This window comes from Oncorhynchus masou, chromosome 28, assembly GCF_036934945.1.
Source record: "Oncorhynchus masou masou isolate Uvic2021 chromosome 28, UVic_Omas_1.1, whole genome shotgun sequence".
NCBI classification, from domain to species: domain Eukaryota; kingdom Metazoa; phylum Chordata; class Actinopteri; order Salmoniformes; family Salmonidae; genus Oncorhynchus; species Oncorhynchus masou.
In genome coordinates, this window is record NC_088239.1 from 782,287 (window position 1) to 797,203 (window position 14,917).

Genomic DNA, 14,917 nt, shown 5'->3' on the forward strand with positions numbered 1-14,917 from the left:
ATACCTGTTCTGTTCAAATGGCCTGATCAAACCCAAACAATACCATACCTGTTCTGTTCAAATGGCCTGATCAAACCCAAACAATACCATACCTGTTCTGTTCAAATGGCCTGATCAAACCCAAACCCTAACAATACCATACCTGTTCTGTTCAAATGGCCTGATCAAACCCAAACAATACCATACCTGTTCTGTTCAAATGGCCTGATCAAACCCAAACAATACCATACCTGTTCTGTTCAAATGGCCTGATCAAACCCTAACAATACCATACCTGTTCTGTTCAAATGGCCTGATCAAACCCAAACAATACCATACCTGTTCTGTTCAAATGGCCTGATCAAACCCAAACAATACCATACCTGTTCTGTTCAAATGGCCTGATCAAACCCAAACCCTAACAATACCATACCTGTTCTGCTCGATGAGGATCTTCAGGGTCTGTCTGTTGGTGAGCATCACGTCAGTATCCATACTGAGGTAGAAGTCACAGCCTGGGTCCTTACGACACAGCCCCCTGGTTTAAGGAAATGGAGGAAACAAAACATCTAATCAATCATTATTGATCAATTCAACTGACAACATGATGGTAGCCTGATGCGCTACCAAGCACATACTTTGACATAAATCGTAATTTGCAAGATAGCGATTATTAGATCATAAGTAAAACACTACTATCTCCTAATTCTATACTACAGAGAGAGGCCTGTTAGTTAGGTCTCAATGGGCCTGTTAGTTAGGTCTCAATGGGCCTGTTAGTTAGGTCTCAATGAGCCTGTTAGTTAGGTCTCAATGAGCCTGTTAGTTAGGTCTCAATGATCCAGTGGGTTTAGTTCTGAATAACATGGTGTGATCAGTGGGTTTAGTTCTGAATGACGTGGTGTGTTCGGTGGGTTTAGTTCTGAATGACATGGTGTGTTCAGTGAGTTTAGTTCTGAATGACGTGGTGTGTTCAGTAGTGTGTTCAGTGGGTTTAGTTCTGAATGACGTGGTGTGTTCAGTAGTGTGTTCAGTGGGTTAAGTTCTGAATGACATGGTGTGTTCAGTGGGTTTAGTTCTGAATGACGTGGTGTGTTCAGTAGTGTGTTCAGTGGGTTAAGTTCTGAATGACATGGTGTGTTCAGTGGGTTTAGTTCTGAATGACATGGTGTGTTCAGTAGTGTGTTCAGTGGGTTTAGTTCTGAATGACGTTGTGTGTTCAGTGGGTTTAGTTCTGAATGACATGGTGTGTTCAGTGGGTTTAGTTCTGAATGACGTGGTGTGTTCAGTGGGTTTAGTTCTGAATGACATGGTGTGTTCAGTGGGTTTCATGTCTAAATTGTCTCCTTGGCTGAAACATTTTTTAGCCAAGACAAACTGTAGATCTGTTTCAGGCTAAACCCTTATATGTAGGTGCTCCTATTTGGACACCATTTCCAACTCAACATCAGAGTGACTGAGCTTCCGTTTCCAACTCAACATCATAGTGACTGAGCTTCCGTTTCCAACTCAACATCAGAGTGACTGAGCTTCCGTTTCCAACATCGGAGTGACTGAGCTTCCGTTTCCAACATCGGAGTGACTGAGCTTCCGTTTCCAACATCGGAGTGACTGAGCTTCTTGATTTGCATATTTACATATTTACTTAAATCTAATTGCTCTGGAGCCTTTCATGGTACACGGTAATGTTTGTTATTCATTCATATTAAGATGAAAAATGTCTCTGAAATTATATGATGGGGGGACACACACACAGCTAGAGGAATCATCACACACACACAGGTCTGGTAGCGTACTGTACGTACATGCCCATGTTTCTGGCCTGTCCTTGGCTCAAGTTCTCCTCCGGACCCACAACCTTGAAGCTGTTAAACACATCTTTACTCTCCTCCCAAAACCTCTGGATGTGTCTCTCATGGTAAACCTCCTGAAGAGAGAGAGGGTGAGAGGGTGAGAGAGGGTGAGAGAGGGTGAGAGAGGGTGAAAGAGGGTGAGAGAGGGTGAGAGAGGGTGAAAGAGGGTGAGAGAGGGTGAAAGAGGGTGAGAGAGGGTGAAAGAGGGTGAACGAGGGTGAAAGAGGGCGAGAGAGGGTGAGAGAGGGTGAAAGAGGGTGAGAGAGGGTGAAAGAGGGTGAGAGAGGGTGAAAGAGGGTGAAAGAGGGTGAAAGAGGGTGAAAGAGGGTGAGAGAGGGTGAAAGAGGGTGAAAGAGGGTGAGAGAGGGTGAAAGAGGGTGAAAGAGGGTGAACGAGGGTGAAAGAGGGTGAAGAGGGTGAGAGAGGGTGAGAGAGGGTGAAAGAGGGTGAGAGAGGTTGAGAGAGAGACCTTTTGTGAGTGTAATGTTTACTGTTCATTTGTATTGTTTATTTCACTTGTGTTTATTGTTTCCCATGCCAATAAAGCCCTTCATTTGAGGAAGAAAAAAATGAATTGAGAGACAGAGAGAGAGAGAGAAACACAGACAGAGAGAGAGGGAAACAGAGAGAGAGACACATAGTTATTACTAATATTATATTAGACAGCTGAGAGGAAGGAGAGTACATGGTTGATGGATTAGGAGCTTTGTCTTGTCCATAATTGAGTTTATCCAGAGCCAAGGTCCAGCTGCAGTTACTCACGTTGTTATGAACGAAGACGTTGAGTTTATCTTTGGGGTAGTCGAGGGTCACAAGTCTCTGGAAGAATTGAGAGAGGAAAGGAGTGGGCTGTTCGATGAACACTCCGACCATAACAGTTGGATACTCCTGTTGAAAAAAACATACTTTTATTAAACAAAACTTAAATGACACGTTGCAGATATGGAAAGATGTTTTGAATAACTCGTCCCGTTGGTGCCATACCTGAAAACATTAGTTTAAGTTCAAGGTTAATTTTAAGCATCAGATCAGCCAATTAAAATCATTGATGTAGTGTCACGTGAGAGAATGCTACATTGTAGCTGGTCCCATCAGATAACCTGGCACATGTTAGCCCTATGCTAACCTCAGCAGGTGGCTGTGATTATTTCCTGTAACAAATTCCTCATTAGCTTATCAAAGATCTTAAAATCTTTTTCTCCACAAACCAATGGCATTTCATAAAATAGGTCAACTCAGCCTCCAGAGGGACACATGTAAACCTTGAATTTGGAGGTTGACCTATTTTAAGAAAAGCCTATTTTAAGATCTTTAATAGGCTAATGAGGAATTTGTTACAGGAAATAATCACTGCCACCTGGTGAGGTTAGCATCAGGCTAACAATTTCAATTAGCTCATGCTTAATCTTAACCTTGAACCTTGAACTCTTGCTCCCGAGTGGCACAAGCGTCAAAGGCACTGCATCGCAGTGCTAGAGGCGTCACTACAGACCCTGGTTTGATTCCAGGCTGTATCCCAACCGGCTGTGATTGGGAGTCCCGCAGGGTTTTGTCGGGGTAGGCTGTCATTGTAAATAATAATTTTTCCTTAACTGACTTGTTAAATAAAGGTTAAATAAATAAAAAATATTGGCTAGTATAACCTCATTACATCTTACATTAAGAACTAATGTCTCAACCAAACTATACCTCATTGCTCATGAACATAAAACAAAATGCATTGTAAAAGTGAATAACACCTGTCACAAACCATAAACAAAAACACAACAGCAACAAAGAGTGCAGATCCAAACAGTATGTCTGGACAAAATGGAGTCGTGAGACCAGTTCCCTCCCTAAAGAGACAATAGACAGAGGAGAGAGTTCTTTCTCATGACTCTCTCTGAGCCTCCAGCCCAAAACAGCTCTACAGGGCTGTGTCTTTCTCCTCTTGACCATGTTAAAAGACCAGGCCTGTGTCAGCCGGCCTGGGATGAAAAGGGACCCGGTTGAAACCATCTAATTTGTGAGTTCTGCGATGGCTCAGAGTTCCAGAACTTTCAAGCATGGAAGGGTCACCCAGGGATCAAGCCAGAGGTCCCTTAAATCGTTACCGGCAGGGAGGACAGAGAGAGAGAGGGGGGGGGAGAGAGGCGGAGAGAGAGAGAGGCGGAGAGAGGGGGGGGGAGAGAGAGGCAGAGAGAGGAGGAGAGAGAGGGGGAGAGAGGGGGGAGAGAGAGAGAGGCGGAGAGAGAGGGGGGGGAGAGAGGGGGGGAGAGAGAGAGAGAGAGGCGGAGAGAGAGGGGGGGAGAGAGAGAGGCGGAGAGAGAGAGAGAGGCGGAGAGAGAGCAGCAACAACGTGTCTGTGTGCTGGTAGGACCTAGGCCCTCTCCCAAAACCACAGTATACATAGCAAGAGGACCGGCTATGACCCAGGGTGACCCGTATCCCTTAACCAGGCAAGACATACTCTCCCTCTCGCTCCCTCACACCTTTTCCTCACAAACAGGCAGGACACAGCAGGCCCAGTGTTCCTGAACCATCACGCTCTGTTGGAAGTTGAACTCTTGGATGCCTTTTCCCCACAGTCCTGTAGGTCTGAATTCCCTCCACCCAGACTAATATAGTCCAGTAAGTCTGAATTCCCTCCACCCAGACTAACATAGTCCAGTAAGTCTGAATTCCCTCCACCCAGACTAATATAGTCCAGTAAGTCTGAATTCCCTCCACCCAGACTAAGTCCATAGTCCAGTAAGTCAGTAAGTCTGAATTCCCTCCACCCAGACTATAGTCCAGTAAGTCTGTCCACCCAGACTAATATAGTCCAGTAAGAATTCTCTCCACCCAGACTAATATGGTCCAGTAAGTCTGAATTCCCTCCACCCAGACTAATATGGTCCAGTAAGTCTGAATTCCCTCCACCCAGACTAATATAGTCCAGTAAGTCTGAATTCCCTCCACCCAGACTAATATAGTCTAGTAAGTCTGAATTCCCTCCACCCAGACTAATATAGTCCAGTAAGTCTGAATTCCCTCCACCCAGACTAACATAGTCCAGTAAGTCTGAATTCTCTCCACCCAGACTAATATGGTCCAGTAAGTCTGAATTCCCTCCACCCAGACTAATATAGTCCAGTAAGTCTGAATTCCCTCCACCCAGACTAATATAGTCCAGTAAGTCTGAATTCCCTCCACCCAGACTAACATAGTCCAGTAAGTCTGAATTCCCTCCACCCAGACTAATATAGTCCAGTAAGTCTGAATTCCCTCCACCCAGACTAATATAGTCCAGTAAGTCTGAATTCCCTCCACCCAGACTAATATAGCCCAGTAAGTCAGTAAGTCAAGTCTTTTTCTGAATAGCACAGTAGTGAGAAATGTCTGTGCCTCTCATCTCACCCTCAGCATCCAATAAATATCCTGCCCAGATGAGAGGCAGGCTTTTCCCGAGGACTTGTCCGTTCCTTGTAGTTAGTGGTAGTCTGGTGGAAGAGGGTTCATCGAGGACATCTTCTAGACATTCTCACAAAGATGTCTTTTATAAAGCGTGGTTGGCTTGTACGGAGTTAGCTCCAGATACAGTAAATATTGTGAATCCATCTCATTCATAAACCTCACAGTGAAGTCTCTGCTTGCGAAAAGAGCCTCTCTGAAGACATCAGAATTCAGTATACAGTACCGGTCAAAAGTTTTAGAACACCGACTCATTCAAGGATTATGTTTTATTTTTTTTACTATTTTATACATTGTATAATAATAGTGAAGGCATCACAACTATAAAATTAACCAAAACAGTTTAAAAAAAAATCTAAACATATTTGAGATTTTTCAAAGTAGCCACTCTTTGCCTTGATGACACCTTTGCACACTCTTGGCATTCTCTCAACCAGCTTCACCTGGAATGCTTTTCCAACAGTCCTGAAGGAGTTCACACATATGCTGAGCACTTGTTGTCTGCTTTTCCTTCACTCTGCAGTCCGACTCATCCCAAACCATCTCAATTTGGTTGAGGTCGGGGGATTGTGGAGGCCAGGTCATCTGATGCAGCACTCCATCACTCTCCTTCTTGGTCAAATAGCCCTGACACAGCCTGGAGATGTGTTGGGTCATTGTGCTGTTGAAAAACAAATGATAGACCCACTAAGTGCAAACAGGTGGGATGGCGTATCGCTGTAGAATGCTGTGGTAGACATGCTGGTTAAGTGTCGCACACATGCGGAGATCATCCGTTCACCATCACACCTCCTCCTCCATGCTTCAAAGTGGAACCACACATGCAGAGATCATCTGTTCACCTACTCTGCGTTAAACAAAGACACGGCGGTTGGAACCCAAAATCTTCAATTTGGACTCTGACCAAAGGACAGATTTCCACTGGTCTAATGTCCATTGCTTGTGTTTCTTGGCCCAAGCAAGTCTCTTCCTATTGGTGTCCTTTAGTAGTCGATTCCTTGCAGCAATTTGACCATGAAGGCCTGATTCACACAGTCTCCTCTGAACAGTTGATGTTGAGATGTGTCTGTTACTTGAACTCTGTGAAGCATTTATCTGGGCTGCAATTTCTGAGGTTGGTAACTCTAATGAACTTATCCTCTGCAGTAGAGGTTACTCTGGGTCTTCCTTTCCTGTGGAAGTCCTCATGAAAGCCAGTTTCATCATAGCACTTGATGGTTTTTGGGAGTGCACTGCAAAGATCATGAAATGTTGATTAACCTTCATGTCTTAAAGTTTTTGATGGACTGTCGTTTCTCTTTGCTTATTTGAGCTGTTCTTGCCATAATATGGACTTGGTCTTTTACCAAGTAGGGATGTCTTCTGTATCCCACCCCTACCTTGTCACAACACAGATGATTGGCTAAACGCATTAAGAAGGAAAAATATTCCATAAATGAACTTTTAAGAAGGCACACCTGATAAATGAAATGCATTCCAGGTGACTACGTCATGAAGCTGGTTGAGAGAATGCTATCATCAAGGCAAAGGGTGGCTACTTTGAAGAATCTCAAATATAAAATATATTTAGATATGTTTAACACTTTTTTGGTTACTAAATGATTCCATAGGTGTTATTTCATAGTTTTGATGTCTTCACTATTGTTCAACAATGTAGAAAAAAAAATACATTGAATGAGTAGGTGTTCTTAAACGTTTGTCCGGTAGTGTATGTTGTAGGGTAAGTGCGGTGGTAAGATCTGTACTTTAGCCTGTGGAGGCTGCCGAGGGGAGGACGGCTCATAGTAAAGACTGGAATGGAGTCAATGGAATGGTATAAACCACATAGAAACCACATGAATGATAACATTCCATTGACTCCATTCCAGCAGTGACTTTGAGCTGTCCTCCCTTCAGCAGCCTCCATTGACCTGATGATATATTCTGCGTTACCATCCAGGCTTCTAAACATTCCACCAAATGTCTTTGTTTCTATCCTCGCAAGAACTGAAAAATAGAGTGACAGACGGACGGACGGACAGACAAATTCTAACAAACAGTTCTTACTCCTGTCACTGATATGTCTATAGAGACAGTTTCTCCTGTCACTGATATGTCTATAAAGACAGTTACTCCTGTCACTGATATGTCTATAGAGACAGTTACTCCAGTCACTGATATGTCTATAGAGACAGTTACTCCTGTCACTGATATGTCTACAGAGACAGTTACTCCAGTCACTGATATGTCTATAGAGACAGTTACTCCTGTCACTGATATGTCTACAGAGACAGTTACTCCTGTCACTGATATGTCTATAGAGACAGTTACTCCTGTCACTGATATGTCTATAGAGACAGTTACTCCTGTCACTGATATGTCTATAGAGACAGTTACTCCGGTCACTGATATGTCTATAGAGACAGTTACTCCAGTCACTGATATGTCTATATAGACAGTTTCTCCTGTCACTGATATGTCTATAGAGACAGTTACTCCTGTCACTGATATGTCTATAGAGACAGTTACTCCTGTCACTGATATGTCTATAGAGACAGTTACTCCTGTCAGTGATATGTCTATAGAGACAGTTACTCCTGTCACTGATATGTCTATAGAGACAGTTACTCCTGTCTCTGATATGTCTATAGAGACAGTTACTCCTGTCACTGATATGTCTATAGAGACAGTTACTCCTGTCTCTGATATGTCTATAGAGACAGTTACTCCTGTCACTGATATGTCTATAGAGACAGTTACTCCTGTCACTGATATGTCTATAGAGAAAGGTTACTCCTGTCACTGATATGTCTATAGATACTGTTACTCCTGTCACTGATATGTCTAGAGACAGTTACTCCTGTCACGGATATGTCTATAGAGACAGTTACTCCTGTCACTGATATGTCTATAGAGACAGTTACTCCTGTCTCTGATATGTCTATAGAGACAGTTACTCCTGTCACTGATATGTCTATAGAGACAGTTACTCCTGTCACTGATATGTCTAGAGACAGTTACTCCTGTCACTGATATGTCTATAGAGACAGTTACTCCTGTCTCTGATATGTCTATAGAGACAGTTACTCCTGTCACTGATATGTCTATAGAGACAGTTACTCCTGTCACTGATATGTCTATAGAGACAGTTACTCCTGTCACTGATATGTCTATAGAGACAGTTACTCCTGTCACTGATATGTCTATAGAGACAGTTACTCCTGTCACTGATATGTCTATAGAGACAGTTACTCCTGTCACTGCTATGTCTACAGAGACAGTTACTCCTGTCACTGATATGTCTATAGAGACAGTTACTCCTGTCACTGATATGTCTATAGAGACAGTTACTCCTGTCACTGATATGTCTATAGAGACAGTTACTCCGGTCACTGATATGTCTATAGAGACAGTTACTCCAGTCACTGATATGTCTATATAGACAGTTTCTCCTGTCACTGATATGTCTATAGAGACAGTTACTCCTGTCACTGATATGTCTATAGAGACAGTTACTCCTGTCACTGATATGTCTATAGAGACAGTTACTCCTGTCAGTGATATGTCTATAGAGACAGTTACTCCTGTCACTGATATGTCTATAGAGACAGTTACTCCTGTCTCTGATATGTCTATAGAGACAGTTACTCCTGTCACTGATATGTCTATAGAGACAGTTACTCCTGTCACTGATATGTCTATAGAGACAGTTACTCCAGTCACTGATATGTCTATAAAGACAGTTACTCCTGTCACTGATATATCTATAGAGACAGTTACTCCTGTCACTGATATGTCTATAGAGACAGTTACTCCTGTCACTGATATGTCTATAGATACTGTTACTCCTGTCACTGATATGTCTAGAGACAGTTACTCCTGTCACTGATATGTCTATAGAGACAGTTACTCCTGTCACTGATATGTCTATAGAGACAGTTACTCCTGTCTCTGATATGTCTATAGAGACAGTTACTCCGGTCACTGATATGTCTACAGAGACAGTTACTCCTGTCACTGATATGTCTAGAGACAGTTACTCCTGTCACTGATATGTCTATAGAGACAGTTACTCCTGTCTCTGATATGTCTATAGAGACAGTTACTCCTGTCACTGATATGTCTATAGAGACAGTTACTCCTGTCACTGATATGTCTATAGAGACAGTTACTCCTGTCACTGATATGTCTATAGAGACAGTTACTCCTGTCACTGATATGTCTATAGAGACAGTTACTCCTGTCTCTGATATGTCTATAGAGACAGTTACTCCTGTCACTGATATGTCTATAGAGACAGTTACTCCTGTCACTGATATGTCTATAGAGACAGTTACTCCTGTCACTGATATGTCTATAGAGACAGTTACTCCTGTCACTGATATGTCTATAGAGACAGTTACTCCTGTCTCTGATATGTCTATAGAGACAGTTACTCCTGTCACTGATATGTCTATAGAGACAGTTACTCCTGTCTCTGATATGTCTATAGAGACAGTTACTCCTGTCACTGATATGTCTATAGAGACAGTTACTCCTGTCACTGATATGTCTATAGAGAAAGGTTACTCCTGTCACTGATATGTCTATAGATACTGTTACTCCTGTCACTGATATGTCTAGAGACAGTTACTCCTGTCACGGATATGTCTATAGAGACAGTTACTCCTGTCACTGATATGTCTATAGAGACAGTTACTCCTGTCTCTGATATGTCTATAGAGACAGTTACTCCTGTCACTGATATGTCTATAGAGACAGTTACTCCTGTCACTGATATGTCTAGAGACAGTTACTCCTGTCACTGATATGTCTATAGAGACAGTTACTCCTGTCTCTGATATGTCTATAGAGACAGTTACTCCTGTCACTGATATGTCTATAGAGACAGTTACTCCTGTCACTGATATGTCTATAGAGACAGTTACTCCTGTCACTGATATGTCTATAGAGACAGTTACTCCTGTCACTGATATGTCTATAGAGACAGTTACTCCTGTCTCTGATATGTCTATAGAGACAGTTACTCCTGTCACTGCTATGTCTATAGAGACAGTTACTCCTGTCACTGATATGTCTATAGAGACAGTTACTCCTGTCTCTGATATGTCTATAGAGACAGTTACTCCTGTCACTGATATGTCTATAGAGACAGTTAATCCAGTCACTGATATGTCTATAGAGACAGTTACTCCTGTCACTGATATGTCTATAGAGACAGTTACTCCTGTCACTGATATGTCTATAGAGACAGTTACTCCTGTCACTGATATGTCTATAGAGACAGTTACTCCAGTCACTGATATGTCTATAGAGACAGTTACTCCTGTCACTGATATGTCTATAGAGACAGTTACTCCAGTCACTGATATGTCTATAGAGACAGTTACTCCTGTCACTGATATGTCTACAGAGACAGTTACTCCTGTCACTGATATGTCTATAGAGACAGTTACTCCTGTCACTGATATGTCTATAGAGACAGTTACTCCTGTCACTGATATGTCTATAGAGACAGTTACTCCGGTCACTGATATGTCTATAGAGACAGTTACTCCAGTCACTGATATGTCTATATAGACAGTTTCTCCTGTCACTGATATGTCTATAGAGACAGTTACTCCTGTCACTGATATGTCTATAGAGACAGTTACTCCTGTCACTGATATGTCTATAGAGACAGTTACTCCTGTCAGTGATATGTCTATAGAGACAGTTACTCCTGTCACTGATATGTCTATAGAGACAGTTACTCCTGTCTCTGATATGTCTATAGAGACAGTTACTCCTGTCACTGATATGTCTATAGAGACAGTTACTCCTGTCACTGATATGTCTATAGAGACAGTTACTCCTGTCACTGATATGTCTATAGAGACAGTTACTCCTGTCACTGATATGTCTATAGAGACAGTTACTCCTGTCACTGATATGTCTATAGAGACAGTTACTCCTGTCACTGATATGTCTATAGAGACAGTTACTCCTGTCACTGATATGTCTATAGAGACAGTTACTCCAGTCACTGATATGTCTATAGAGACAGTTACTCCTGTCACTGATATGTCTACAGAGACAGTTACTCCTGTCTCTGATATGTCTATAGAGACAGTTACTCCTGTCACTGCTATGTCTACAGAGACAGTTACTCCTCTCACTGATATGTCTACAGAGACAGTTACTCCTGTCACTGATATGTCTATAGAGACAGTTACTCCTGTCACTGATATGTCTACAGAGACAGTTACTCCTGTCTCTGATATGTCTATAGAGACAGTTACTCCTGTCACTGATATGTCTATAGAGACAGTTACTCCTGTCACTGATATGTCTATAGAGACAGTTACTCCAGTCACTGATATGTCTATAGAGACAGTTACTCCTGTCACTGATATGTCTATAGAGACAGTTACTCCTGTCAGTGATATGTCTATAGAGACAGTTACTCCTGTTACTGATATGTCTATAGAGACAGATACTCCAGTCACTGATATGTCTATAGAGACAGTTACTCCAGTCACTGATATGTCTATAGAGACAGTTACTCCTGTCACTGATATGTCTATAGAGACAGTTACTCCAGTCACTGATATGTCTATAAAGACAGTTACTCCTGTCACTGATATGTCTATAGAGACAGTTACTCCAGTCACTGATATGTCTATAGAGACAGTTACTCCTGTCACTGATATGTCTATAGAGACAGTTACTCCAGTCACTGATATGTCTATAGAGACAGTTACTCCTGTCACTGATATGTCTATAGAGACAGTTACTCCTGTCACTGATATGTCTATAGAGACAGTTACTCCAGTCACTGATATGTCTATAGAGACAGTTACTCCAGTCACTGATATGTCTATAGAGACAGTTACTCCTGTCACTGATATGTCTATAGAGACAGTTACTCCTGTCTCTGATATATCTATAGAGACAGTTACTCCTTCCTGTCTCTGATATGTCTATAGAGACAGTTACTCCTGTCACTGATATGTCTATAGAGACAGTTACTCCTGTCACTGATATGTCTATAGAGACAGTTACTCCTGTCACTGATATGTCTATAGAGACAGTTACTCCTGTCACTGATATGTCTATAGAGACAGTTACTCCTGTCTCTGATATGTCTATAGAGACAGTTACTCCTGTCACTGATATGTCTATAGAGACAGTTACTCCTGTCACTGATATGTCTATAGAGACAGTTACTCCTGTCTCTGATATATCTATAGAGACAGTTACTCCTTCCTGTCTCTGATATGTCTATAGAGACAGTTACTCCTGTCACTGATATGTCTATAGAGACAGTTACTCCTGTCACTGATATGTCTATAGAGACAGTTACTCCTGTCACTGATATGTCTATAGAGACAGTTACTCCTGTCACTGATATGTCTATAGAGACAGTTACTCCTGTCTCTGATATGTCTATAGAGACAGTTACTCCTGTCACTGATATGTCTATAGAGACAGTTACTCCTGTCACTGATATGTCTATAGAGACAGTTACTCCAGTCACTGATATGTCTATAGAGACAGTTACTCCTGTCACTGATATGTCTATAGAGACAGTTACTCCTGTCACTGATATGTCTATAAAGACAGTTACTCCTGTTACTGATATGTCTATAGAGACAGATACTCCAGTCACTGATATGTCTATAGAGACAGTTACTCCTGTCACTGATATGTCTATAGAGACAGTTACTCCTGTCACTAATATGTCTATAGAGACAGTTACTCCTGTCACTGATATGTCTATAGAGACAGTTACTCCTGTCACTGATATGTCAATAAAGACAGTTACTCCTGTCACTGATATGTCTACAGAGACAGTTACTCCTGTCACTGATATGTCTATAGAGACAGTTACTCCAGTCACTGATATGTCTACAGAGACAGTTACACCTGTCACTGATATGTCTATAGAGACAGTTACTCCTGTCACTGATATGTCTATAGAGACAGTTACTCCAGTCACTGATATGTCTATAGAGACAGTTACTCCTGTCACTGATATGTCTATAGAGACAGTTACTCCTTCCTGTCTCTGATATGTCTATAGAGACAGTTACTCCTGTCACTGATATGTCTATAGAGACAGTTACTCCTTCCTGTCACTGATATGTCTATAGAGACAGTTACTCCTTCCTGTCTCTGATATGTCTATAGAGACAGTTACTCCTGTCACTGATATGTCTATAGAGACAGTTACTCCTGTCACTGATATGTCTATATAGACAGTTACTCCTGTCTCTGATATATCTATAGAGACAGTTACTCCTTCCTGTCTCTGATATGTCTATAGAGACAGTTACTCCTGTCACTGATATGTCTATAGAGACAGTTACTCCTGTCACTGATATGTCTATAGAGACAGTTACTCCTGTCACTGATATGTCTATAGAGACAGTTACTCCTGTCACTGATATGTCTATAGAGACAGTTACTCCTGTCACTGATATGTCTATAGAGACAGTTACTCCTGTCACTGATATGTCTATAGAGACAGTTACTCCTGTCACTGATATGTCTATAGAGACAGTTACTCCAGTCACTGATATGTCTATAGAGACAGTTACTCCTGTCACTGATATGTCTATAGAGACAGTTACTCCTGTCACTGATATGTCTATAGAGACAGTACTCCAGTCACTGATATGTCTATAGAGACAGTTACTCCTGTCACTGATATGTCTATAGAGACAGTTACTCCTGTCTCTGATATATCTATAGAGACAGTTACTCCTTCCTGTCTCTGATATGTCTATAGAGACAGTTACTCCTGTCACTGATATGTCTATAGAGACAGTTACTCCTGTCACTGATATGTCTATAGAGACAGTTACTCCTGTCACTGATATGTCTATAGAGACAGTTACTCCTGTCACTGATATGTCTATAGAGACAGTTACTCCTGTCACTGATATGTCTATAGAGACAGTTACTCCTGTCACTGATATGTCTATAGAGACAGTTACTCCTGTCACTGATATGTCTATAAAGACAGTTACTCCTGTCACTGATATGTCTACAGAGACAGTTACTCCTGTCACTGATATGTCTATAGAGACAGTTACTCCAGTCACTGATATGTCTACAGAGACAGTTACACCTGTCACTGATATGTCTATAGAGACAGTTACTCCTGTCACTGATATGTCTATAGAGACAGTTACTCCAGTCACTGATATGTCTATAGAGACAGTTACTCCTGTCACTGATATGTCTATAGAGACAGTTACTCCTTCCTGTCTCTGATATGTCTATAGAGACAGTTACTCCTGTCACTGATATGTCTATAGAGACAGTTACTCCTTCCTGTCACTGATATGTCTATAGAGACAGTTACTCCTTCCTGTCTCTGATATGTCTATAGAGACAGTTACTCCTGTCACTGATATGTCTATAGAGACAGTTACTCCTGTCACTGATATGTCTATAGAGACAGTTACTCCTGTCACTGATATGTCTATAGAGACAGTTACTCCTGTCACTGATATGTCTATAGAGACAGTTACTCCTGTCTCTGATATGTCTATAGAGACAGTTACTCCTGTCACTGATATGTCTATAGAGACAGTTACTCCTGTCACTGATATGTCTATAGAGACAGTTACTCCAGTCACTGATATGTCTATAGAGACAGTTACTCCTGTCACTGATATGTCTAT

General features: G+C 41.7%; 1 protein-coding gene across 1 annotated transcript in view; it reads right to left on the reverse strand.

The window, feature by feature from the left end:
* The window catches only part of LOC135518473 (procollagen-lysine,2-oxoglutarate 5-dioxygenase 2-like), a 43,693-nt gene that overhangs the window by 754 nt on the left and 28,022 nt on the right, over nt 1-14,917 (reverse strand). Inside the window, exons 3-5 of the mRNA XM_064943646.1 lie at nt 2,595-2,720; nt 1,785-1,906; nt 403-517 (exon numbers count right to left, since the gene is read on the reverse strand). Of these exons, the coding sequence (XP_064799718.1) occupies nt 403-517; nt 1,785-1,906; nt 2,595-2,720 (363 nt within the window). The remainder of the gene's footprint in view (nt 1-402; nt 518-1,784; nt 1,907-2,594; nt 2,721-14,917) is intronic.